The 27,373-nt window shown below is 35.6% G+C and overlaps 3 protein-coding genes across 4 annotated transcripts in view; 1 reads left to right on the forward strand and 2 right to left on the reverse strand.

The window, feature by feature from the left end:
* LOC133530376 (orexin/Hypocretin receptor type 1-like) overlaps window positions 1-27,373 on the forward strand; it is a 162,810-nt gene that overhangs the window by 131,795 nt on the left and 3,642 nt on the right. For both annotated transcript variants that reach the window (XM_061868288.1, XM_061868289.1), the window contains 5 exons: window positions 5,074-5,221; window positions 6,330-6,480; window positions 7,636-7,760; window positions 7,871-8,027; window positions 14,010-14,122. In XM_061868288.1, the coding sequence (XP_061724272.1) occupies window positions 5,074-5,221; window positions 6,330-6,480; window positions 7,636-7,760; window positions 7,871-8,027; window positions 14,010-14,122 (694 nt within the window). The remainder of the gene's footprint in view (window positions 1-5,073; window positions 5,222-6,329; window positions 6,481-7,635; window positions 7,761-7,870; window positions 8,028-14,009; window positions 14,123-27,373) is intronic.
* Window positions 1-27,373, reverse strand: part of LOC133530373 (uncharacterized) — a 211,178-nt gene that overhangs the window by 114,821 nt on the left and 68,984 nt on the right. The window lies entirely within an intron of this gene.
* LOC133530392 (orexin receptor type 2-like) lies at window positions 18,103-19,535 on the reverse strand. Its single transcript, XM_061868304.1, has 3 exons — window positions 19,524-19,535; window positions 19,270-19,345; window positions 18,103-19,159 (listed from the first exon to the last, which is right to left on the reverse strand). Exons 1-3 carry the CDS (start codon window positions 19,533-19,535, stop codon window positions 18,999-19,001), a joined length of 249 nt encoding a protein of 82 aa, XP_061724288.1. The 3' UTR covers window positions 18,103-18,998.

Below are 27,373 nucleotides of genomic sequence, written 5' to 3' on the forward strand. Positions count from 1 at the left end.
CTCGTTATGACGATAAAGTATAAATTATATATGAATAAATCGCGGGTTCAAATCCTGGCTCGTACCAATGAGTTTTTCGGAACTTATGTACGAAATGTCATTTGATATTTACCACTAGCTTTTCGGTGAAGGAAAACATCGTGAGGAAACCTGCATACATCTGCGAAGAAATTCAAAGGTGTATGTGAAGTCCCCAATCCGCATTGGACCAGCGTGGGGACTATAGCCCGAGCCCTTTCGCGTATGAGAAGAGGCCTGTGCCCAGCAGTGGGACGTATATAGGCTGAATTATTATTTTTATTATTATAAATAAATCAATATATAAATTCAAGAATCGAGTTAACACCGATCTCGATCAAAGTCACATGACAATCAGTTACTGCCCGAAGCCCGAAGCATTTGTTCTAGAGGTCACTTCTATTAGAAGGGGGTTTACGGTCTTTATTGTTTGACAATTGAACTAATTAAGCGACTCACTAGGTAATCCACCAACAGCTTGGATGAAGTGGTTTTTATCGGGTATGGGACTTAGGTACGTTGGGAATAAGTAGTGTAATTAACTGATGATTGAGTGGATTTTTTTCGACCACTACATCTTATCGATATAATATATAGGCTTGGAAACTTTATTTTAATAAATAAACTTAAACTCTCTCTCTTACTATTATATTACAACTATTGGGGTCCAAGAGTTTTCAGCCCAAACTTATTTTGTATAAGCAAAATCATTTTAAATTGAATAATAATAATCTTTCTCGCGTTGTCCCGGCATTTTGCCACAGCTCATGGGAGGGAGCCTGGGGTCCGCTTAACAACTAATCCCCAGAATTGGAGTATGCACTAGTTTTTACGAAAGCGACTATCATCTGACCTTCCAACCCAAAGGGTAAACTAGGCCTTATTGGGATTAGCCCGATTTCCTCACGATGTCTTCCTTCACCGAAAAGCGACTGTTCTAATAAATTTCATATGATATTTCGTACATGAGTTCCAAAAAACTCATTGGTACGACCCGGGGTTGAACCCGCGACCTCCGGATTGAAATTCAGCCGCTCTTACCGTTAGACCATCAGCGCTTCTAAAATAATTTTAAATTGAATATCGTTTGTTTTTTAGCTTGAAACAAATATCAAAGCTTTACATAAATACGTGACATTAAGTTGTGTCTGCTAGGTTAATATTTATATTTTTTCATCAATTATGAAACTAGTTTAACGAAAACACTATAAACCGTGTCAAACATTATATAAAGACAAGGACATATATTTATTGAGATGTCATAAGATGCCTACAACTCTCTTAATTACTCCAAATTAAGGATTCATTCTGACATTACATACATTTTCTTCTTGTCGTCACACTCTTGTCAAAGTGGTCGTGGTCGTCAGAAGGCCTACCGCGAACCACGTTCGACGTGTTGCCTCCCTGTCACACTTACGTACGAATTTACAAATGTAGTACAGAGAGGCAACACGTCGAACGTGGTTTGCGGTAGGCTCTCAGATCAGGGCCGGCGGCAAGCTCCACAATCCGTCACCATTCTTCCCGTGCTGTAGTCTTCTTGTACATTCGTGGAGTGGTCCATTGAGTGCATTTGAGTAGGTCTGACCAACGCATTGGCGACCTATGTGCCTTCGACTTTTCCTTGCACTACAAGTCGTGTAATATGTCAGAAGAAAGTATTTCATAAATACTAATTATTAAAATATCATGTTCATAATCGGTATTATGTTTTCCAAAAGCAAAGTAAATTAGAGCACTAATTATTTTCAATAGATCATTAAGTTTTAATCACCTGTTTGGCCAAATGGATATCAGCTTACTGGGACAGCATGGAATAGTGTCCTATACTAGTAAAAAAAAAACAACTGGTTGCACTCCAGGAATGCTGACAGAAGTGAAAACTAGAATATTAACGTTGTGCATTTTTGATATTTTGGAATGGTTAGGGAATAATTTTGCACGAATTGCTTTAATTATCAGTATAAAAGTACTATAGTTTATGTGGTAAAATACAATATACATTTATACACAAACATGACAATTTATATTACATTAAAAATTTAACACTTCATAGCTATTACAATGATATAACATTAAAAAGTTTATCCCTCAGAAAAATCAACTTCCATCCATAATTTCAACTACTTTACTGGCTTCATTGACATTGTAACAGTTTTTCGATCAGGTCACGTGTCCGTCTTACGAATTTTCAATTTGTCGAATCTGTCGGTCACGTAACCTGTCGCGAGTTTAACATTTTTTCCCCATCACAAAAAATTCACAGCAGCGCTAAAGAAGTTTTCACTTCAAAAAAGTTCATGCAATTTTATTTATTCAATCCTTACTTACACAAGTATGACTTGCGACATCGCAGAATATGAATAAGCATGTAATTAATACAGCGTTAAGTCAGACCTCATCAAAAGATTAATTAACATATTTGAAGGATACGTTAACACTTCGTTTTCACATGGCGGTAAATCCGCGTACTAAATATTCATCGCATTTATAAGGCAGAAGCTTTGCATGTACGAAATTTATTCCATGTTGTTCTTGGAACAAACTTTCCTCCGTGTTCTTACAAGCGTTTTTACCAAAATTATTCTGACGTTATAAAATAATCGTACCTATCTAATGCGTGCTTATTCTAGAAGTAGGTAGGTACTTAAGGAATATATTTTCTTATGTAATTCTTCGACAAATGGGGTGATATTCATATAATATGATTCCGTCGAATTGAAAACTCCCTTCTCTTAATGCGAAGATTTCATGAAATCGTTTTGGCACGTTTTCAATGCGCTACACTATATGCTGTCGAAAGTACACCAAACTTACACGTAAAATTTAGTACCTACACTAATGCGTGCTCTCTCTAAAATAGTCATAGTCATAGTCATAGTCATTTATTTTATAAAGCCAATTTACAAGTCAACATTAATAATTAACATCAAGTTACTATACAGTAAAATTAATCCTTACATCACGGTAAAATTACAAACAATAACATTAAAATTTTCAATTAATACCTGTAATAAAAAAGCAACTACTGTATATTTCCTCTGATTTGGCCACACGAGCGTGGCATCTGCTGCTACTTGTCGGATGCACGAGCGAATGAACAGCGCTATGGTGCATCTGTCTATGGCATCTTACAAAACAATTGTATGAAACGGTTACTCTGTAATTTCAGTCTCCTGTGTCCATAGCTTTACTACTAGGCCACGACGCTAATAATCAACATAAATTAATGTTTACAGCTAGTGTAACGACTGTAATTAGTTGGCGGGTAATAGCACCTCTTGTGTGGACGCGACTCTTTATCGTAGTTTTGTGAACTGCGGGTAAATTTGTTTCGGCCTTTAATGTCCCGGCGATAATTAGACTTAGGTTAAGTGCTTCGCAGTACGAGGCTTACATGCCAATTCGAACTTGTCAATCAAAATTATGTCATGCAGACAGAGAATGATGATAAGTATTGTGTACAGTCTTGTCGTGTATTTCGATCGTACTTGTCCGTATATGTACTGGCGCAAACGAGACGCACGATAACTGAATCACATCATTCAGATAAGGTAGAAGTACTAGTGCTCGACGCTGCACTAGTACTCGACATGGGCACTTTATGTCAAAGTGACAAGGATTAAGTTCGAATACAGAAAAATCTTCGTTGTTCAAATTTAACCTAATTTCCATGAAATAAAGTGCCCATGTCGGTGACTAGTGCAGCGTTGAGCACTAGTACTTCTACCTTACAAGTATAATTCTGATGTCTGAGATCGGTTAGTTAAACTGCTATTGCGTAGCAATTTTACTTGCATTTGATATTTTATAGTTAATAGGTGAAATTGTAAGAAGTATTCGCATATTCAACAATTGTCCATTGACACTGACAAAATGTCCCTCTGCTGGCAACGACTACGGAAGGTGGGGATAAGGAACGAAATCTCCATGTACCAAAAAGTGTCATCAAAAAACTTTAAATACTTGAACAAAAAAATCAAATCATAGACAGCGCAATTCACTCCGTCAATAACGCCTAGGTTCTTAGCTACTCTAGCGCTACTCTTGAGAGATTTGGAAATATTATTTATAGCTGACAGCTGGACACTTTTGTAACAGTTCTACCATAAGAGATGCCACTCCTCTTAATTCCGCACTCCATAGCAACGACGTTACGCAAAGCGGTGTCACTATTTGACTCACCTTATGTTATTACTTGCGCTCCCTAAATGGTAAGAAATTTAACGGCTCTTCATTTGTAATTAATCAACTCCTGAAACCAACCAAAAAAATAATTGTAGAGCGAATCAAAAAAAATATAAACCATACATTATCGTCACGACTTTGGAAAAAAACCTTTAATCAAAATAAGTAAGTAGGTTTGTTTGAGTTGCATAGATATAGTTCGTGTCATCCACAATGACGCGCAGGTTTGTCAAATCTAACCTTTAATAACATGACATTATGAGTCATGGCGCGGCTCTTCGTGAATTACACAATCTACGTATGTCTATGCAATCTACAGTTATTAAAATTAAATACAGTATGTGAGAGGTACAAGATTTTTTAAGCACCTTGTATACACTAAATTTCTCATGTGAGATGTCGTTTAGTTTATAAACGGTATTTCATATGTCCTTATTAACATCTGCGAACTCACAATTGTCTTAAGCACCAGCATACATGTATACCTATCCTAATAGAAAATAAGTCCTTTGAGCATTTTTCCAATTTCTACCATATGGAATATATTTTCAAAAAATTATCGAACCTGTAGGGCTATTATGGTCGGTGTTTTATCATCTGTCATCATACCTGTCACGTTCTAACAAGTATGCAAGTGCGAGAGTGACGAATAATATGACAAGTGATAAAAATGCGACCATGATACCGCCGCTGGTCACAAAATTTCACGAAAATCGGTTGAGACATGCGACCTGTAGAATAAAACAGTCGGACGTCATACAAAATATTTCTTGCTCAAGCTAAAGCGGAGAGCTTCGCTTTCCTTCGGTCAATAGATAATTTTTTATACCTGTGTCCTGGGCTTGATAATGGTGTTTTCCACAGTCGGTGTCAGTGACGGTGTCGGTCCTCACGCTGACGTTCATCTCCGTGGACCGCTGGTACGCCATCTGCTTCCCGCTCAAGTTCAAGTCCACCACCGGCCGCGCCAAGACCGCCATACTCATCATCTGGCTCATTTCTTTACTTTTCAGTAAGTGAACGTTGATATCTGTATTAAGTGATAGGTAACAATACATAGCCTAGAAATAAATGAAAAGGCGAAACTCTAACTTGCGACTCTGGCTCACTAGCCTATCGCTCTGCTAACTGAGCCAACGAAACTTCAGTCGATGGCAGCCTTAGGGAAGTACCTAGCAACATCTACCGTAAACGCATATGAGTGCTGTGGTGGAAATACCTATTCGCTGCATTCGAGCGAAGACTCGGGAGCTCACTGGTCCAGAATTGCAAGTTCCAGTCCCTCCCGAGACAGTGAATTATTCAACTTTTCATATATTTCTGAACTTCGTGGTATCGTTTGGAGACGTTTCTGTTTAATGCAAAATTAATACATAACCTGCTACATCGATCTTTGACGAGATGGATTGACCGTTCGAATTTAAAACTTACCATAAATCCTTACCCGATTTCGTTATTATACTTACTGAACGTGAACATTTAAAACAAGACGGAGAAGTGTTTAAATCAAGCCATCACTACGAGAGGGAAATATCCAGAACCAACCAAATATTCAAATTCACTAGAAATTCATTATGAAAGTTTGGAGATTCCCCTAGGAACCTACATTTCGATAACTGCGCTAACTTTTGCTGTAAGCCAAGCGTCTGTTTTGGATGTTTGGGAAGCAAGTGAAATGCTCCTTCATAATAAACGGTTGACAGCGCAAAACTTTCTTGAAATGCAAGTTTCTCGTTAAAAATGTAGAAGCTAAATTAATTTTGCAGACTATTTTATGTTATTTTACACGCTTTTATTTAACTTCCAGTATTTATTTTATTTCTTTGTATCGTTTTTCAAAGTACTGAAATTTATTTGATTCAATACTTATTAATTGAACCACTTCTCGCTGACTGGGTAGAAATCCGAGAATTATTTTCCTTCTGTAAGGGTCGTTCGATGACATGCTGCCTAAGTAGAAACACGAGGTATTTTCATAATTTCGATGATGCACTAATACACACACAGAGCCGATTGGATGATGCAATCGGAAAGAGACAAAATGAATTTTTCAACGGGAAAAACGCGACCACATCACACAAATAGACCCAAACTTGTATTGAAAGAAACTGTTTTTGCAGATGTGCCAGAACTAGCTGTTTTACAAGTGAAGATGCTCTCTCGACCGCTGAGATTTGACATGCATAAGCAGTACTTCATGCAGTGCTCAGCGAAGTGGTCAGATGAATCTGAACTTAATTGGAGCATAATAAAGGCGGTATTTCTTTACACGTAAGTATACCATAAGTAAATTGCTTATACTGTTAAGTCGCTCGCAGAGGGATGTAAAAAATAAAATAATGGTAAATGGACCCAATTTTAATCTCAAAGTAAATCAACAAACTTACTCTTGTTTTGCATATGAAACTCTTACAGGTCTAAGTGGCAGAAAAAATAGCCTAAGTATTTCGTTTTCTTAAGATAACTCCTCCGTTCTAATTTGGTTTACTTTTTAATAATTAAACCCAATGCGCCGTTTTTTATACCCAACAAATATGTTATTACATAATGGAATAGTTATTCTTTTACAAGTAATCCATATTATCACGAACAATTTCGAGCTGATTTGGTAAATTTATTATTTAATATCGTGTAATAATGTCCTTTGATTCGTAATATAATATTACTGAAACCGAAAAATATGATGTTTCATCCTCACAAGCGATGTTTATCTCTATATATTATTTACTTATAAAACGTTTAGATAAAAAATAAAGTAGTTACAAAATAGGGAGTAAATTTACCACATCAATTCAACTCCAGTAGGGCTAAGATGGTCGGCTCTTTATCATTTGTCACCATGCCTGTCACGTTCTAACATGTAAGCGCGAAAGTGACGGGCATAGTGACAAGCGATAAAAATGGAACCATGATGCCACCGCAGATATTGTTGCTAACTAAGTAAACGATGACTCAGGCTAGAACCGTCCGGGTGATCAGTGACCACATGGTGCTTTCTATACGATAATAAGTCAAACGCCTCGGCCCGGACTCCCGAACCGTTCAAATGTGAGTCATTCTTAATAGTATAAGGTCCCTGACCTTCCACTCATGCCATTCAACAAAGTATATACACAGATTTGCAGGAAACTGTTTTATTCTACTGTACAACCCTAATAACTAGCGTCTTGTCAGTGATATGGAAAATGGCGTCGCTGCACAGTTGCGCCAACGTCGCATCCAGCAGCAGCCATAGAGTTGACTAGATGCCGACGCTCGGTAGACGCTAGGGTGAGGTGGCCCTACGTTCAATTAATAAAATAGATAGCACCTCCCCCCAAATACCCGAAAAAGCCTCTCCATTTTTGATCACTATTAGCATGCCAATCTTACATTAGGTACAGTTCCTTAAGATGTATTTAAGTACTAGCTTCCATGTTGTTGCAGGCTTCCGTTATTCCTGATGATGATCGCATACTGCCAAATCGTGAGGGTGTTGTGGCGCTCAGACAACATCCCAGGACACTCGGAGTCCCACCAGCTATGCACTACGCCTACTGGACAAAACAACTGTAAGTCGATTTATATTCTGGGTTTGGCACGTTCAGTGTCATTTCCGACCCAGTTTCATATTTCTTGTTTGGTAATTATGTGTATGGTTTTTCATAAGTTTGTCTCCTAGGGCTAGCAGCGAAGCGTCGCACAACGCCATCTATCCACGCGAACGCGTCAACCGAGGGGCAGCTGCGCTCGCGCCGCAAGGCCGCCAAGATGCTCGTGGCTGTCGTCGTCATGTTTGCCGTCTGCTACTTCCCCGTGCATCTTATTTCAGTCCTTAGGTGAGTTTTAATATGATCTTCAATGATTTCTTGTGTAATATACGTCAAAATGTTTATACCTACTACATAATTTTAGCTAATACCTACATTCCACTGTGCACAACGCATTATACACTTGGCCAATTTTTTTTTTTATAAATGTATAAATATTATAGGACATTATTACAAAAATTGACTAAGTCTCACAGTAAGCTCAATAAGGCTTGTGTTGTAAGGAAATAGACAACGATATATATAATATATAATTATAAATACTTAAATACATAGAATACACTAAGAAACAAATATCCGTGTTCATCACACAAATATATGCTCTTACCAGGATTTGAACCCGGGACCATCAGCTTCATAGGCAGGGTCACTACCCACTAGGCCAGACCGGTCGTCAAAAATTTGTATTATTATATTAAATAATTTACAGAATCCTTATTGTGTAGACACACTTAACAAGAAATTATTAAGGTGGTTCGACTAGGTTACCCAAAGCTTAAACCTCACTAGATGGCGCCACAATTGCAAATTTTGAGTTTTAATTTTTTTGTGGAGTAGTCTTGGTATTTCTATACTGTAAATTATATTTAGCGCACTCTTTAAATAAATATTGAACTATTACAACAAACATTGAACACTTCATTGTACAAAAACTACCCCTTAATGTCGACAGAATGTTTCTTGACTCTATTTCTAAGTATCACTCACACATTGAAACAGTCTTACTGGGATCCATATAGTAGACAATTTGGCACAGCGTGAGTAAGCTTCAATGGCGTTGCGGTATGTACGTGGAAATACATGCAATAGGATGTGGGTTCGAGACTCATTAGAAAATTTTTTGTTATCAGTATTATCAAGTACCTATTATTATTAAATTATTTTATGAGAAATATGAGCGTTTTCCATGAAAATATTAAAAATCTGATTCTCACACATCATGATATTTTTGGGTTCTTCCAACTCAGAATCACTAGCATAATCAATCCTCGTGCTAAAAAAACCCGAAAATTTGTATTGAAATTTTAGTTTTACATTGTAATTTCTTTCACACTAAAATGTGACGTAATGGTATGGATATTTTAGGATATCTTTTTTTAATGCTAGGGTGGAGAAGATTCTAAGTAGAATGAACCTAAGAAAGTCTAAATTTGTAAGTCAGATTTTCCGGTATTTAAAAAAAAAAAAAACGCTGTTTTGTTCTAAAATTAAAGCAATCCCTTACTGCCCAGCCTTTAAAAAAGTAGGTACTATTTTACAGTAGAATAATTAAAACATTTTTTTACGATACATTAAATTAAATTACAGTGAGTTACATAATTGCATGGCCTTCTATTTATAACCATTATAAAAAGAAATGAGATATTTACCATGTTTGTTTATATTATTGATTTCCCGATATTTTGACACAACTAGAAGTTTCACACAATGCCTAGAGATAGAAAATTATTTATTTATTTTATTTATTGTCAATTTCATTCAACGGATCACATCATATCCAATTTATTTTCTACCTAGTTGGTTATTAAATTCTGTTACTGCAATAATCTTTATCTACATAAAATATACCAACGAAAGTTTAAAAAAGTATATATTAAAATGAAGTACACAAAATCAGGAATTACATATGACAATATCATTCAAAATCGCCTCCTCTGGCTTTGACACAGGCCCTCAAACGACGAGGCCAGTCATCAATAGCGGCACGCACGATTGTCATGTCTAATTCCGTCACTGTCTTAACTATGGCCCGCTTGAGGGAGTTAAGATTTGTGTGGGGTTTAGCACAGGCTTTCTCCTCAATAACCTGCTATATGGCATAATCCAGGGGCTTAAGGTCCGGGCTGGAGGGCGGCCAGTCTTCGTGGGCAATAAAGTCAATTTTGTTCCTTCGAAACCAGGCTTGAGTTGTTTTTGCCTTATGTGCAGGAGCTGAGTCCTGTTCAAAGATCCATGGCTGGTTTTGAAATAGGGTGTGGCTTAAGGGCTTCACTATTGGTTCGAGAACGGTTTCCAGTTTCCGGTTTTCACACTTTTTTCACAGAAATGAATCTGTGCTAGCCCTGAGTATGACACACCCAAAATCATGTTTGGCGGGTGCCCACATTTGTGCAACGCAATAGGGTTGTTTCCATCTACAAATCTTAGGGCATAATTGTATCCCAATAAATTCTTTTGGATTATAAGAACATGTTAAACTGCTTTTAGGGGACCTGTAATGACCATATTTTTATAAAAATTGAATTTAAAATAACTTTTGGCACACATCACGTGACCAAACTCGAAACGTCATTGAAGATTCTGATGACGTCACAACTCTCCGATTGACACTGTTGACAGTTAGGCGATTAACAACAAATGACAAATATCAGTTGACAGTTCGTATCTTCTACGTATGTATGTAGTTATGTGTCAAACCATAAACTGTGACGTCAACAATTTTCAAAGAGCGTCTTGGGCGCGAAAGCATCTGTCAAAATATATTTTGTTAATTTAACATATTTAAAGCCGTTTTTAGTATAAAAGCTGAATTTTAAGGCAACTTTTAGTTAATATAGAAAGTAATACAAGCGTTTCAAAAAATTGGAATACGATTCTCTTTTAGGCCCCAATTCATTATAGATACGACGAGATAAGCGTTATGTGTGGTATATAATTATAGCTCACAAATCCACCACATTATGTCATTTTTTATTTTTTCGGTAGCATTTGTTTTAACGGAAATAAAGAGGTTGCAAATCGAGTAACAGAACTTCAGAACAGACATCATTTGATATTTACCAGTCGCTTTTCGGTGAAGGAAAACATCGTGAGGAAACTGGACTAATCCCAAAAAGGCTTAGTTTTACCCTCTGGGTTGGAAGGTCAGATGGCAGTGGCTTTCGTAAAAACTAGTGCCTACGCCAAATCTTGGGATTAGTTGTCAAAGCGGACCCCAAGCTCCATTGAGCCGTGGCAATATGCTGGGACAACGCTAGGAAGAAAGAAAGAAATCGAGTAACAGAACTTAGTAACCAACTAAGTATAATAGTTATGATGTAAATGTCCATATCATGTTGGAGTCATATATGTATTAGCCAACTAATTATTCAAGATCAATACACTTAGCTCCCTTAGGTATTCGCCTAAGTACAATCTCGGGCAAAATTGAGTTTTATAAAAGTGAACTAGTTTCTAGGTCATATTTTCTATGAATTGGTCATTTTTGTAGACTCCAATTACAGTTACACTTTTCCTGGTTTTTCGCGGACCAGAATATCGATGATTTTTGTAACTTGATTTAGACGTTGCTATCATTTTCAATCCAAAAACACATAAAATCACAATTCAGAACATGCGGCAGCGTTGTTTTCTATCAAGTACCTCAAGCACCAGAGCGGCTACCGGGAAAATCGAAATTCGTCAATTTCGGGCATTTTTCTCTGTCACTCTAATTACGTCTTAGTGAGAGTAAAAGAAAGATCCCCGCAATTTGCGAATTTAGGTTTTCGCGGTAGGCCCCCAAGTCCTGTCAAGTTTCAGCAGTGTTGCCAGGTGAGCGGAAGAGAATTATCGTACTTGAGTGTCAATATTATTGTACCGTTGAAAAAAATATCGTACGCCAATCAAAAAGGCAGCCCCTAAAAATGTCTAGCAAAATAAGCTTAAATTTCCAATTAATAATAAAAAAAAGACAATTTTCGTCTAAATAGCGCAAAAAATCTGTTTATGTTTGTGTATTTTTGGGATAGACTCAAACGGTATACAGGAAATTGTGACATTTTAAACTTTAAACTTACACCAAGGAGCCGAACACCCAAAAGATACTAATTTTAGCCTATTTCTGAGAGAAAGTGTCATATTTTGCTTCAAATTACTAGAGTTTTAAGGTGGCATCATCCAAGGGCAAAGTATAGTACTTTAGTGTACGATAATGCTCTTTGGAACATTACGTCATACCGGGGCCCAAATTATCGTACATGTACGACAATTATCGTACGCCTGGTCACACTGAGTGTCAGTGTCGACAAAGTCAGCTATAAACGCGTCAAACATCGCAACGTCGCGCCGATGGCCGGCCGAGGCATGGAGTGGCAACGCCGCAATGTATTTGTACACGACATTTGTCACACACACATGAGTAAAATTTATAAAAATATAACGTTGATTATTGCATGATTTCTGTATGAAACAAAGTTTTTCTATTAATTTAGCGCAAATGAATATTCGAAAGTAGATAGATGCGCCACTATTTATGTAATAATATTGTGTAATTAATTAATTAATAGCGATTGTTTTTTGTATGAAAATCGAACCACCTTAATCAAATATTTTTGTATGGGTATAATTAAACCACTTGTAAATTAACTGCATTTTGTCCAGGTTTATACACCTCACTTTAAAACGTACACTAACAAACATAATTAAAATACCGCTAATGAGTTAGTACTTCAATCTTTTCAACACTAACGAGATATTGTCTTTTGTCTATTCGCCTGAGTAAATTCCTTTCCAAAAAGCATCTAGCACTCATGTACGTAATAACAAAATTACAGTTTATGAAAACGCTTCTCCTATCTAAAAATCATAAAAATTTTAAAGCTACGCCGAGGCGTGAAGTTTTAATTATAGCGAATTGCGCACACTCTCTGCCAAAAAGCTTTGGTGGTGAGATTGCAATGAAAATTATTGCTGTAGGCTATTAAAGTCTGAATATTTTTGGTGTTTCTGTGAAATTAGCTTAGCTTAATAACAACTAAGTGTTATGGTTACGAATTCAGAGCAGCTTTATCTAATGTCCGATTTAATTAATACGGATTTCCGCAAAGTAACGCCTGATTTATAAAATTAATGTCCAATTAATTTTAAAGCAATTAAGTTACACGAGTATTTTATTAAGTATCAATAAGCTATAATGATCTATGTTTTCAATATCTTGGGTGCCTTTAGAAGTGTGGTTTAACCGTGGAAATTATATTTATATTTAGCAAATGGAATTAAAGTTACCGTAGTTATTATCTATATTTGTATGCTTAGTGTAACACGAGTGGGCACTAGGCATAGCTATACTAACTCTAGTGAGTTGAAGTCACGCACACAACAACAAAATCATGCAATGACAGGGAGTTTTTGAAATTGGTACTCATTTTTCGTACCGATAGCAAGTGGAACCACCAACTGCAAGGTGAACCGAAAAGTCTAAAGATTTTTTTTTTTGCTTAACATCATTTAAGTCACGTTCACTCATTCATTCATTCTATACTGTTTTTGCGATTATTACTCTGTGTAGCTATGATTATTTATTTATTTATTTAAACTTTATTGCACACATAAAGAAACATGTACAAATGGCGAACTTAATGCCAAAAGGCATTCTCTACCAGTCAACCATTGGGTCAAACAGAGACATTTGTGTATGTTGGTGCAGGAAAAAATAATAACAAATAATAAGGAAAAAATTTAACGTGAAGTCAAATAATATTATAAATATATAAATAGTTAAATACTACTACTTATATAATGTATAAAAGATAGACTAATACATTTAATTATGTACATATTTATACATGAAGGTGAACCTTATTTAAGTTCTTCTGACAGAAGATGCGTGCGAAGTAGTCGTTTGAAAACGGGTTTGCTTGATGATTATAATCATTAACCTCAAACTCCCCTGCCGATATCTTTTGGATAGTTTGAAATTAGGTACTGTACCCCTAGTGTAAATAAATTCGATTTTGAAACGTGACGTACGCGTTTGCGTTTAGTCTCATTTTGTATTGGATTTAGAAAGAGCGCGCCAAGCGAGACGTTTTGGAAACTCAAAATCCTATACAAAATGAGACTTAACGCAAACGCGTTCGTCACGTCATGATGTCGATAAAATGTACACTAGGGGTACAGAACTTACTTTCGGTGCCGGGCGCCCGTTTCCCGTTCAAAATGAACACACATATATATTCTCGGCTGTGAATGTGTTAAGCGCCGTAAAATTGTAAACAACTTTGTCTACAGAGTGGCATTCAACGTGCAGCAGAGTGACGTCATCACGTGCATCGCGCTCATCTCGCACGTCATGTGCTACGCCAACTCCGCGGTCAATCCCCTCATATATAACTTCATGAGTGGTGAGTATTGCTGCATAGTGTAAGCGAGTAATGTCGATATCGGTATAGTTATTATTTCCATATTGTTTAAATCTGACTTTGGCTGAGGAATTTATTCACTGTTCAACGTACTCTTGATCTAAACGCTTTTCCAGTTATATCCTAAAAATTACTCGACTAATTTTCTATGAAATCGACTTCCATCTTTCCTTCTACCCCAGAGGAAAAACTAGGACTTATACGGAGAAGTCCGGATTCCTCACGATGTTTTCGGTTTATCGAAAGGGTCTAGTAAATATCAAACGGAATTTCGATCAGCTCCAAAAAGCTCGTATTCAGATTTCTAACCCAGGACTTCTTTTTAAACTCGCACCTTACCTACCTATCTATAAAGCTACCGGCGCTTTATTGAGATTAAGTAAATACTTCATTTATTTACTGGACAGTCTTCCAGTCTACGTAAGCGATTATAGGAACATACGTTTTATAAATATTTATTTGTAAAAATAAAACATTTAAACGGTTTATATCATGTAAACTGAACCATCAAAAACTGTAATTTGTAGCCAAGTTTTTCATGTAAAATGTAGCCAAGACGAGACCATGGCTCACACTGTCAAAAAGTTCAGATCAGATTTCTTGTAGAGCCAAGCTTCTAACTCTACAAGCCCTGACTTCACAAACTCTACTCCTTAGTCAACATAATATGGCTTGGCCGTTTCGCTACTGTCACATGGGGTAAGGTGAAAAATATTCACTATTTATTATTTTTTATTAAGTATACAATATTTATTATAGTAACTATCCTACATATCAAATATCAGCTTCCTAGGCCTTCAGGAAGTACCCTAAGGGTTCTGATGATCATCAGTGAGTGAGTGAGTGAGTGAATCAGTGATTCGTCGATCGGGTTTTTTTAGATATGAATAAAATCTAAAGTATGAGAGCTATGCAATTGAATTTTTTTATGCTTAATAATTCCACTATTGACATTAAATCCCGGGAATTTTGTTTATCTGGAATAATCCAAACCCAAGTTATGAGGGTTAAAAACAACGACGAAGCGCTTCGAGAAAAGTAGTGCCCTTGCGCTTCGCTTTGCTCGTTTTGGCGGGGGCACGCGGTAGTGCAGATGAAATAAAATATATACCGACCTACACGTGTGACAATTTTTAAATCCTCGACTTAATATACAGATAGACATATCCATAGTCTTATGGGATTATTTAATGTACCTGGACAAAATTATTTTCGTTGTCTTGTTTTTTGTCCCCAAAAAATATGACTGAGTGTAGTTTTTTTGTATGAGATGAAATTAAGTTTTAATTAACTCATGGTAAATGTAATCTACAGGTAAAAAGACTTACATTCGATTTTTTTTAGAACAATAATAACTGCATCAATAAATTGCTCTGATATTTAGATTAAGATGATATTTGTAAAATTTGATGATTTAAAAGTGCTTGTTGCTAGGCCTATTTGAATAAAGAATACATTGAAATTCAAGACAAGACTGACTATTTGATAAAATACAGAAATACACGCGTGACAGAGTGGTCCGAAACACGACAGCGAAAATAAGTTCGACCCATCCGATTCCGATTCCCATTCCGATATTGAATGCGATTTGAGCGGGCTCAGCCGTAATCTTTTTCCACATTTCCTTGCTTTTCATAAACCGAATCTTTTCAGATGTAGATGTAACCATTTGTAGGGGTAACTTTATCGGCGAATGCCTTCTGACCCGGAATGAAATTATAATTTATTAAAATGTACGCTTGGGCTAGTAAGAATAAGAACTAGTTGGGGTTCATTATTTGGCCGATAAATACAGAGGTATTATTTATCCATAAACTTATATAAAATAACAATGAACACTGTGTAAAATACACTCCACACATAAACAATTTCATTCCATTCATTTTCATTACTCCTAAGCGTTAATATGTTTGTGTTATAATGTACCTAACAATTTCCTTTTCAGTTTCTATACATCTCGTGTCGAATAATAGTCTCTATGACAGGTTCTTCAAGTTTCTTATGATTTTATTTTATTTAAAAAACATTATATAAAATATTTAAAAAACATTCTGCATTTCTGAATAGATTAATGTGCTTAACTTCAAAAAAAAAATATCCGCACATTTCGTCGGCTGAGAATACGTTTGTGCCATATTCATTTTTGAGCAAAATCGTTTTTTAATGATTTCTAAAATAACAAAAAATATGCTATAATTGACACCAATCGGCTTGAAAAATATAGTTTTCAGAAATATTGTGCCATATCCGCATTTTACTAGGCTAATTTACACTCTGTTAACAGAACATTATGTCAAAAGTTGTGATATATCCAAAACTTTGTGTCATGACACATTGTACTTTAAATATTTATATACCTATCAAACGATTATCCGAAACGAGGCCGAAAGGATAAATTTCATGCAAAAATACAACTGTAATTTATGACATAGGTGAAGTTAACTTAATTTTAGCCTTCCCGTAATCAAAAAAAGCGGCCAAGTGCGAGTCGGACTCGCGCATGAAGGGTTCCGTACCATTTAAGACGTATTAAAAAAAATCTACTTACTAGATCTTGTTCAACATTTTACCACTTTGGAAGTGTCTCTCACGCAAACTATTCAGTTTCGAAAAAAATGATATTAGGAACCTAAATATCATTTTTGAAGACCTATCCATAGATACCCCACACGTATGGGTTTGATGAAAAAAATTTTTTTTTAATTTTATGACGTATTAAAAAAAAACTACTCACTAGATCTCGTTCAAACCAATTTTCGGTGGAAGTTTGCATGGTAATGTATATCATATATTTTTTTTAGATTTTTCATTCTGTTATTTTAGAAGTTACAGGGGGGGGGACACACATTTTTTCACTTTGGAAGTGTCTCTCGCGCAAACTATTCAGTTTAGAAAAAAATGATATTAGAAACCTAAATATCATTTTTGAAGACCTATCCATAGATACCCCACACGTATGGGTTTGATGAAAAAAAATTTTTTTTTAAATTTTTATGACGTATTAAAAAAAAACTACTTACTAGATCTCGTTCAAACCAATTTTCGGTGGAAGTTTGCATGGGAATCTATATCATATATTTTTTTTAGATTTTTCATTCTGTTATTTTAGAAGTTACGGGGGGGGGGACACACTTTTTACCACTTTGGAAGTGTCTCTCGCGCAAACTATTCAGTTTAGAAAAAAATGATATGAGAAACCTCAATATCATTTTTAAAGACCTATCCATAGATACCCCACACGTATGGGTTTGATGAAAAAAGATTTTTTGAGTTTCAGTTCTAAGTATGGGGAACCCCCAAAATTTATTGTTTTTTTTCTATTTTTGTGTAAACATCATAATGCGGTTCATAGAATACATCTACTTACCAAGTTTGAACAGTATAGCTTTTATAGTTTCGGAAAAAAGTGGCTGTGACAGAATCGGACAGACAGACGGACATGACGAATCTATAAGGGTTCCGTTTTTTGCCATTTGGCTACGGAACCCTAAAAACGGTGAAAATATATGAAATTGTTAACCTAGGTATTAAGCGTAGATCATAAGAGTTGATTTGTTTAGCTTTGTCACAATAAGTCCTAAGGGTAACATTTTCAATTGCTTAATAGTACATTACGATACAAGTGCGAAAAATAGGAAATTCGAAACGAGTGGCGATAAATTAAAACACGACCGAAGGGAGTGTTTTAAATCGACACGAGTTGCGAATTACCTATTCGCACATGTATCGTACAACGTTTTACAGTACATATGGCCCTTTAAATGTTCGACACAGTAACATAATATGCTACTTCTCGCACTAGTGCTATAAAGTAGCCCCATATGTACTGTAAAAACCCTTTTTTAATAAATATAAAAAATAACCTATCAAAAACTTATAAAGCAATAATAAAAATGCTTTTTAATATTACCAGTATATTAAACATATTTTTGGGGCACTATAAATATGTAGTAAAAAATAAATAAATAAATATTATGCGACATTATTACACAAATTAAATTAATTAATAGTATATAAATGTATATGCCTTAATGATAAATAAGTTGAACATTTCCTAAATATACAACTTAAAAACAATTTTTTTTTTGCCACGTTTCGCTCTCCTCCAAACCACTGCAAGTGGCGTATAACACACACGTATTCTCACCCGATGATTTCACAAGACGGCTACTCCGTATAGAAATTAACTTCCATAAGAATCATCGTTCGACGCGATAGGCACAGTCAGCATCAAAAGCATCTGATATTCCGAAAAAATTTTCTAAATGTAGGTAAATCTGTAAAATTCACATCCAGAAGTATATATTTTAGAGTCTAAATTGTTCTACATATAGAACCATCACTTTTGTTAAGCTGTTCCAGAATGGTAGAAACTTTAGAAGCGTTGTTTGATCCGCTACTTTTGATGCTGACTGTACCTAAGTATAATCTAAGACGGTAACGTAACCTAGTTAAGACGACCGGTTTGGCCTAGTGGGTAGTGACCCTGTAGGTTGTCGTAGGCGAAGCTGATGGTCCCGGGTCCAAATCCTGGTAAGGGCATTTATTCGTGTGATGAGCATGGATATTTTTTCCTTAGTCATGGGTGTTTTCTATGTATTTAAGTATTTATAAATATTTATATATTATATATATCGTTGTCTAAGTACCCTCAACACAAGCCTTATTGAGCTACTGTGAGACTTAGTCAATTTGTGTAATAATGTCCTATAATATTTATACATTTATAAAAAAAAAAATTGGCCAAGTGTATAATGCGTTGTGCATAGTGGAATGTAGGTATTAGCTAAAATTATGTAGTAAGTATAAACATTTTGACGTCTATTACACAAGAAAAAATTCAAGATCATATTAAAACTCACCTAAGGACTGAAATAAGATGCACGGGGAAGTAGCAGACGGCAAACATGACGACGACAGCCACGAGCATCTTGGCGGCCTTGCGGCGCGAGCGCAGCTGCCCCTCGGTTGACGCGTTCGCGTGGATAGATGGCGTTGTGCGACGCTTCGCTGCTAGCCCTAGGAGACAAACTTATGAAAAACCATACACATAATTACCAAACAAGAAATATGAAACTGGGTCGGAAATGACACTGAACGTGCCAAACCCAGAATATAAATCGACTTACAGTTGTTCTGTCCAGTAGGCGTAGTGCATAGCTGGTGGGACTCCGAGTGTCCTGGGATGTTGTCTGAGCGCCAAATCTATATAATAATCTAATCTCCTAAGATCTGCATGACTAAAATAGGTATATCTTCTAAAAATAAATTGGCAACCACTTCTTTCATTATCAGTGTCACAGATATGTCAATACCTAATTACAGCGAGCACTCGATCCATTCAGGAGTATGATTCGCTTATACACCACCATTATATTCTAACCTCTGTGCTCATAGCGAAAATTCCAAATACGAGGTCAAACAAAACTTCAGATTACCCTCCTTCGATCCGTCTTAATTATTGGAAGTGACTTGAGTGCCCAATGCGAACATAAAAGGGGGTCGTTATAAATGTGCGTGCCAAAGTTGAATCCCATCTGAATCTTTTCGTGCGTAGATAATTGGACGTTAGCGGTCACTTTCCAAAGAAGGTATCAAAATTCACAATTTATAGTAATTATCATTTTATTTCATTTTGATTTTAATACTAGTGGCTCTGTGAGTTGTAGACCTCGCGATAAGCTTAAAAATATTTACTTATATTCATATAATAAAGAAGACCTCACAATATCTTAAGTTTAATTGGCCAATTTCCGTCATTTAGACAAAAAAAAAAAAAAACAAAAAACGACTGAAATATTATATTAAACTACCGAATCTGCTTGCAAAATTTCCCGAGAATCGGTTAAAAATGCGATTTGCAGAGGAGAACATCCGGACATACGAAAGCATTTTTGCTTAAGCTAAAACGGAGAAATTTGCTAACGCTTGGTCAATTATTTTGAAATTTTTGTTGACCGTAGCTTTAGCGAAGGTCTGCGTCTTGACTCGGCCATTTTGATTTTGTTCCCGGATGCTCTCTACAGGCCGCAATTCTTAACCGACTCTCGTGAAATTTGCGACCACAATCAATGATTAAATAGATTTTTTGTCGATCCAGATTTTAGAATTTTTTTCTAAATGCGGAATTTTCCGTAAAGGACTTAAGCGTCAACAGCATCTATGGAAGTTAAGATCATTGTGAGTTCACTGTGATAACGTCTCAACGAATTAAGTATTTTTCATTTTTACATTTTCTAAGCTTAACGCGAGGTCTACAGCTCACAGAACCACTATAGTTTAGTTATTTTGTATTTTGCTCTGTACTGCCCTAGTGTAAATTGATTCGATAGCGAAACGTGACGTACGCGTTTGCGTTAAGTCTCATTTTGTATGGTTTGTGTTTCCAAAACGTCCCGCTTGGCGCGCTGATTCTAAATCCCATGCAAAATGAGACTTAAAGCAAACGCGCACGTCACGTTTCGCTTTCGAATAAATTTACACTAGGGGCACTGGGGCATTGCATATTTGCTGATTTTAAATACTAAAAATCTTCAAAAATTTAACACTTTAAGTGGTCTATTCAAAGTAAATTGAAAATCTTCTCGTCAACGCCTAAATTGCTAAAACCTGTTTTTAGTTTATTAAAAATTTAGTTTTGAAACTGCGCACTATATTAAATTAGTTGAGCAAGAGTTGAATTCATACCACTCGCGGCTCGCTCTAGTCATTCTTTTACGAGTTAAAATTGTTTACCCAAACTGGTACTGTTTATTGAACAAACACCTACTCACTGGCGTGTAGCTTGAACGCGCGAGCGCCCTTTACATGTTTTACTGAATATTTTTATCTTTGGCTTTGTATATTTGGATTATATAATTATAATATATTCACTTATTTACACTGTTTATCAATAAAATAAATCAAAACTTAGATTAAAACGCCATATTCCGAAATTACTTATACACGGTGTCAAAAAATATGTGCATTCCCGTTGCCACGGAGGTTTTGGGATTATACTGAGCAACTTTTAGTATGGGACCAACCCCGAAATCGCGAAAAAATTTCTGGCTGTTTCATACATTTTAGCTGGTCAATTTTCTATGGGAGGGTAAAACATTTTTTTGCGATTTCGGGGTTGGTCCAATACTAAAAGCTGCTCAGTATAATCCCAAAACCTCCCTGGCAACGAGAATGCACATATTTTTTGGCCACCTTGTATAATTATAATTTTTGTTATTTTTTCACATAGGCGTGTATCTTAACCTTTGAACGAGCAATTCTTGTATACACATATACTTACACGGTGTAATAAAAGGAACCCGAAAGATTTTAATAACGCATTTCTGAGTCCAAAAGAAGGAAAAAATGTTACCTATGTAAGTTTCGGTTAACTTCGCCAAAAATAATTGTTTGTTTTTTTTTTTTATTTAAGAAGAATATACTTAATGAAATCCTATTAGTAAATGTGTCACTTAATTTTTTCTTTTTGTTTTTTATTCGTTAAAGCTATGTTTTGCAAAGATGAAAGATAAAGATAGTTTATTATTCAAGTAGGCATATTACAAAGCTACACCGGCTCTAACCCTACACCTCTGACCCGAGAAGATTTAAATCCCCCCTCAATTGGAGGAGGGTATCCCAATATGGAGTTTAGTCCCAGTTTTTAACGATCGTGATGTGAATTCTTATAATTTTGAATTGGCAAATTCGTATTTAAATTTATATCATGATATAAAATAATCTAATCTAATCTATCGATTTTGATTAAATTTGCTGTATGGAGGTTTTCGGGGGAGCTAGGCTTATCTCCGGGAAAACGCAAATTTTTGAATTTTTACATGTTTTTCGAGCAAAGCTCGATTTCCCGGATATTTTTAATAATAATTACAATATGCTATGGCATATATTAGAAATGTTTTAACATATCTAAAGAAAATATGAAGCTCTATATTTTCTTTATTCACTATAGTTCCGTATTAATAATAGCTTCTTATCCTATGACCAATTTATGAAAATAGAAAATATTAACATTATTTATGAAAATAATGGATCTCCTTATTTTTCTGTGTCAATGTGTATTTTTTTGCTTTGCTATTTGGGTTTATACACTGAATGGAAAATAAAAACTACTTTTCTATTTCTGAAATTTAAGGACACTAGGCATGGTATGGTGTACTTTAATTGATGATCCATTTAGGGTTCAAGCTAATTTGGTTATCAATACTAACGGTATGAAATGTCCAATGTAAAGTAAACCCTAAATGGCTTAACGGTGAAAAACCGTGGATGTACATATCAGTGTTTATGTTACAAAACTTTAATATCTAAAATGGGTAAGGACGCATAACAACTTTTGTCATATTTTTAATTGTCATAACAATTTATGCATAAAATTGTAAGTCATAAAATCTTTAGTCAGAATTATTCCTGAGCATAACTGGGTTTTTGTCATAAATGAGTTATGTCATATTTTTTATAGTCATAAATTTAATTCGCATAAAATTTTAGGTTAGGTTCGTTAGGTATGCACAAAAAATATATGACAACTGCTATGTATGTCATCAAATATGTTAAAAATGTATGACACAATATAATATGACTTTTCATTTGTATGCGCAATGATGATTATGACACAAGTTGTTATGCGTATCAAAGACATGACTTGAAACTTTTATGCAACCCAATATGGACCCTAATTTTCGATCTATTTATATCTAGTGGGTATAAACTATGATGAGGCTATAAGGTCCTTAATCCACGATTTACGGGAATGGAAAAGTGGTTTATTTCTGTTCTGTGTATGGGTATGGTATGGGTAATTCATACAAATGCATCATTAAACCATTCTGCTTGCAGGATTCCCTGGCTTTTCAGGTCAGTAACTTGCCTGTCACCCGTAGATTAGTTGTCACCTAATTCACTTTGAAATAACATCTAAAATTTCAATGAGCTTGTTTCTTGTGAACCTGACATTTTTTTAATTATATACATTTAAGTAAGGTTCATTGGGGTACGGAAGCTAGATTTATATTGACGATTGCTAATATATGTAAACTAAACCAGAAGAAGTTTCTATCGTAGCAACAGTAAGAAAATAGTATTAGTATAGTGATATAATAGAGAACTTTTCGGTCGAGTACCGTACTTAGACAACGAAGCTTGCTGAGTTGCCTGAGTAAGGTACAAGATTGAAAAGCTTGATTATATCATTACTGTATATAATACCTTTTCTACGAGTCACAAAAAAATTTTTTTTAACTATAAATCCTTAATAATTAATGAAAATTGGTAAGTATCTCAGTAGACAAAAATGTAGTACAAAAGACATAAACGCGCGAAGTCCAACCGTTCAGTCTTTTCTATGGGAGGCGGCGGCACGTGATTGGATTTTTTTATATAGTTGACTACAGCGTATCGAAATGAATAAATGAAAGCAAAGTAAAAAAGTACGCAATTATAGTTTTTATACGAAATCTTAATTCTACCATTGCATTCGAGGAGTAGAAAGATAGTAGAAAGTGCGTCTGGTTTAGTAGATATTAGCCATTTCCGAAATTATCCCACTCTCGAAATTACCCCAACGCACCTTACTTTTGCTTTGTTCCATTATTTCTTTATTATATTTATTAGACTATAACGACCTAGTAAATCGTTATAAAAAGGAGACCTCACTTAATTGTTTTACAAGCTTTTATTTAACTTGCCCTGTTAGTATGTATGGGACAAATCTTGCAAGTTAAATTTGACCCACTTCCCGGTTTCCGATGAAGTTGAAAATTTGCATACATATGTAAGTCGGATGACAATACAATATTATGGTACCATCAAGCTGATCTGATGATGGAGACAGGAGGTAGCCATAGAAACTTTGTGATAAAACAACGCAATCTAATTGTGTTTGGGGTTTTTAGAATTGTCTCGATGAGTATTAGTTGCCTGTGGAAAAAAAGTATAGTCAGCGATAAAAAATAGTATCAAACCTGAAATTTTTGCTTGCTGAAATTTAAGCTTATTATTACCGAGGCTAAGCTTCATTAAATTTTCTGTCGACCCTAATAACATTCGTTATAGGTTACGACTAAACTATAAAGACAAAACAATGACAAGTCTAATATTCCATTATATCAGTACCCCTAGTGTAAATAAATTCGATTTTGAAACGTGACGTACGCGTTTGCGTTTAGTCTCATTTTGTATTGGATTTAGAAAGAGCGCGCCAAGCGGGACGTTTTGGAAACTCAAAATCCTATACAAAATGAGACTTAACGCAAACGCGTTCGTCACGTTATGACGTCGATAACATTTACACTAGGGGTACTGGTCTCAAAGCGCCTGCACACTTTGTAATTTAACATTCCTGGTTCGAGTGAGCATGTACTCCCTAGAGCGAGTTTGTTTGCCCTCTGTTTAAACAGCGCTTGTTTCCATTTTATTGCGCTTTAATTGCACGAAGATACTCGTTTGCCTGAACGAGAATTTTTATTGTTTTTCTTTTATGATTATAATATTGTATAAGGGCTTGTGCACAAATCACGTGAGGTTTTTTCGGATACTTTTTGACCCCCCCCCCCCCCTTTGGTGATATTTGGTGAGGTTCTTGGCTACCCCCCCCCCCCTCCCCCACATAACCTCACGTGTATTTAAAAAAAAAACATTCGACCTAATTCTAAGATAAATAGTATTGTATAGTGTAAATCTTGTTTAGACTCGCTAATTTGAAGTGCCATTAAGTGAAGATTTATGTTTAATGAAACCGAGAAAAATATGTGGTAGATATTTTTTCTTAGTTCGTTCACTATAGATAAATACACATGAGGTTTCTACTCCCCCTTCCCAAACATGATCTGTCGTGATTTTTTCGTGATTTTCTATCGAACCTAACGTGATTTGTGCACAAGCCCTAATTGGTACATTGCGCAATGTGGGGGGTAAGTGAAATTTTGCAAACGAGGTCTTTAGATGCATGACAGCCGCAGGCTGAAGTGCATTAAAAACTCGAATTTACAATATTCCTACCCCTGAAGTTACACACAATGTTTTTCATGACACTTTTCCAAACCAATTTCAAACATTCGTCTGCCACATTAACATTCTTTAACAGGTTCAGGCATCGAAGGCACGAGACCTATTATCCGGCGTTCAACCACGATTGAAAATTATGTAAAAATATTTTAAAACGGCTATTAAATTAATCAAATTAAATATTTTGTAACATAAACAATAAAAATAATTATAAACGTCAGTATTTTAAAAGTAAAACTCAATACCTACTGGGTCGTATGAATTAGTGACACAATAAAAAAAGCCTATAACTCCCGCAGGAACAATACATGCATTTGTCTTTTTTCCTACTCCTCTACTGTTATCTGTCATTTATGCATTCATTAACACGAATATAAGAACATACATAAAAGATTTCAAGAAAAGTCTATATTGTCAATTCCTCATAAAAGCTCTTGTGCTTTTATAAGCTATAACGTTACTGCGATTAATGGCTACCAACCTAACAAAACCAAAACGAATACAGTTTTAAACTAAGTGCATTGATGCCAACTTACAAAATATTCATTTGGTTGCATAATAAAAATAATTACTTCATAAGTCAGAAACACGCATGTGACACCCGTAATATAGCAACACCCATAGACTACGAAGACCGCTTAGCGTTGCTTGTTAGTCTCCGTAGGCTACGGTGGCCAAAATTGAGAAAAAACAGTCCAAAAAATTAATTTAGCAAGTAGCAAGTACCAGGGCCTCATGAGTTACGAGGAGGTGTCGCCGACCGGCCGGCCGCGGCCCGGGGCGGGCCGGGCGCGTAACAAGGTATGCTCGCGCGTCTTGGCTATATACTTTTGCTGTAATTTGTTTACCTAAATTAAGATTTATTTTTGTTGACTCGTAGGAAAAATATTGTATGCAACGTTGTATAAGTAGGTCAAAAAATTCTCGTGGCGTATTCATTTACAATGTTCGCCCACGCCTTCGGCTCCGGCTCACATTGTAACTCACGCCACTCGCCTTTTATGACCCTTCTTATACAACTGTTGCATAAAATACTATAGTATACCTGCATAAAATAATATCTTTTTCGAGCAAGTGTGATAAAAATAAACCAATGATTTTAATGGATGAAAATATACCTACCTATAATCTGCTAAGTATTGCTTTAGCTACAATATTGCAGTTGCTTAAAAACAAGCCTGAAATTAAAGAAATCTGGGAATGAAATAATAAAATTTTATTTAAATGGTAATATTTTATTACGGACCGCAATATCTTTTGGTTGCGTGCCAAATAAAACTGAATATTAAAGGCGGTATTCAAAAACTGCGTAAAGATTTTTAGAAGGGAAGTGCCTAATCTGTAAAGAGCTTAGTGAGAAATGTTCCAAGCATTTCGGATCCTTTTTAGGGTTCCGTAGCCAAATGGCATAAAACGGAACCCTTATAGTTTCGCCATGTCCGTCTGTCTGTCTGTCTGTCTGTCTGTCTGTCCGAGGCTTTGCTCCGTGGTCGTTAGTGCTAGAAAGCTGAAATTTGGCATGGATATATAAACCAATAAAGCCGACAAAGTCGTACAATAAAATCTAAAAATGTAATTTTTTTTAGGGTACCTCCCCTATACGTAAAGTGTGGGTGAAATTTTTTTTTCGCTTCAACCCTAGAGTGTGGGGTATCGTTGGAAAGGTCTTTCAAAACTAATAGGGGTTTTCAAGAAACATTTTTTGATCAAAGACATTAAATGAAAACTATAGCAGACATGATCAGTTTAGCTGTTTTTGAGTTATCGCAAAAAGTTTTCCCTTCATAGTAAAAAGACTTACTTTAATTAGGTACTGATTATGCAAATTTGCCTATTTGTTTAACTCGGGTGAAAGGTACCGTTTCATCCCTCGGTTAACAATTTACTATACTTTAAGCTCCAGTTTGGCTTATTGTGACGGAAGAGTAACTACGGAACCCTACACTGAGCGTGGCCCGACATGCTCTTGGCCGGTTATTATTGTTACAAATTGGGTCTGTAAGGCTTGTGTCCCAAGGGATATCTGCGATTAAAAATTTCAACCGAAAGGTTTATTCGCTATTGTTAGCATTTAACAAAAAATCGGTGGAAATGAACATGAAAAACAAATTATTGCATTTTCCTACTCCTCTACTGTTATCTGCCATTTATACATTCATTAACACGAATATAAGAACATACATAAAAGGTTTCAAGAAAAGTCTATATTGTCTATTCCTCATAACAGCT

Source organism: Cydia pomonella, chromosome 22, assembly GCF_033807575.1.
Source record: "Cydia pomonella isolate Wapato2018A chromosome 22, ilCydPomo1, whole genome shotgun sequence".
NCBI lineage: Eukaryota > Metazoa > Arthropoda > Insecta > Lepidoptera > Tortricidae > Cydia > Cydia pomonella.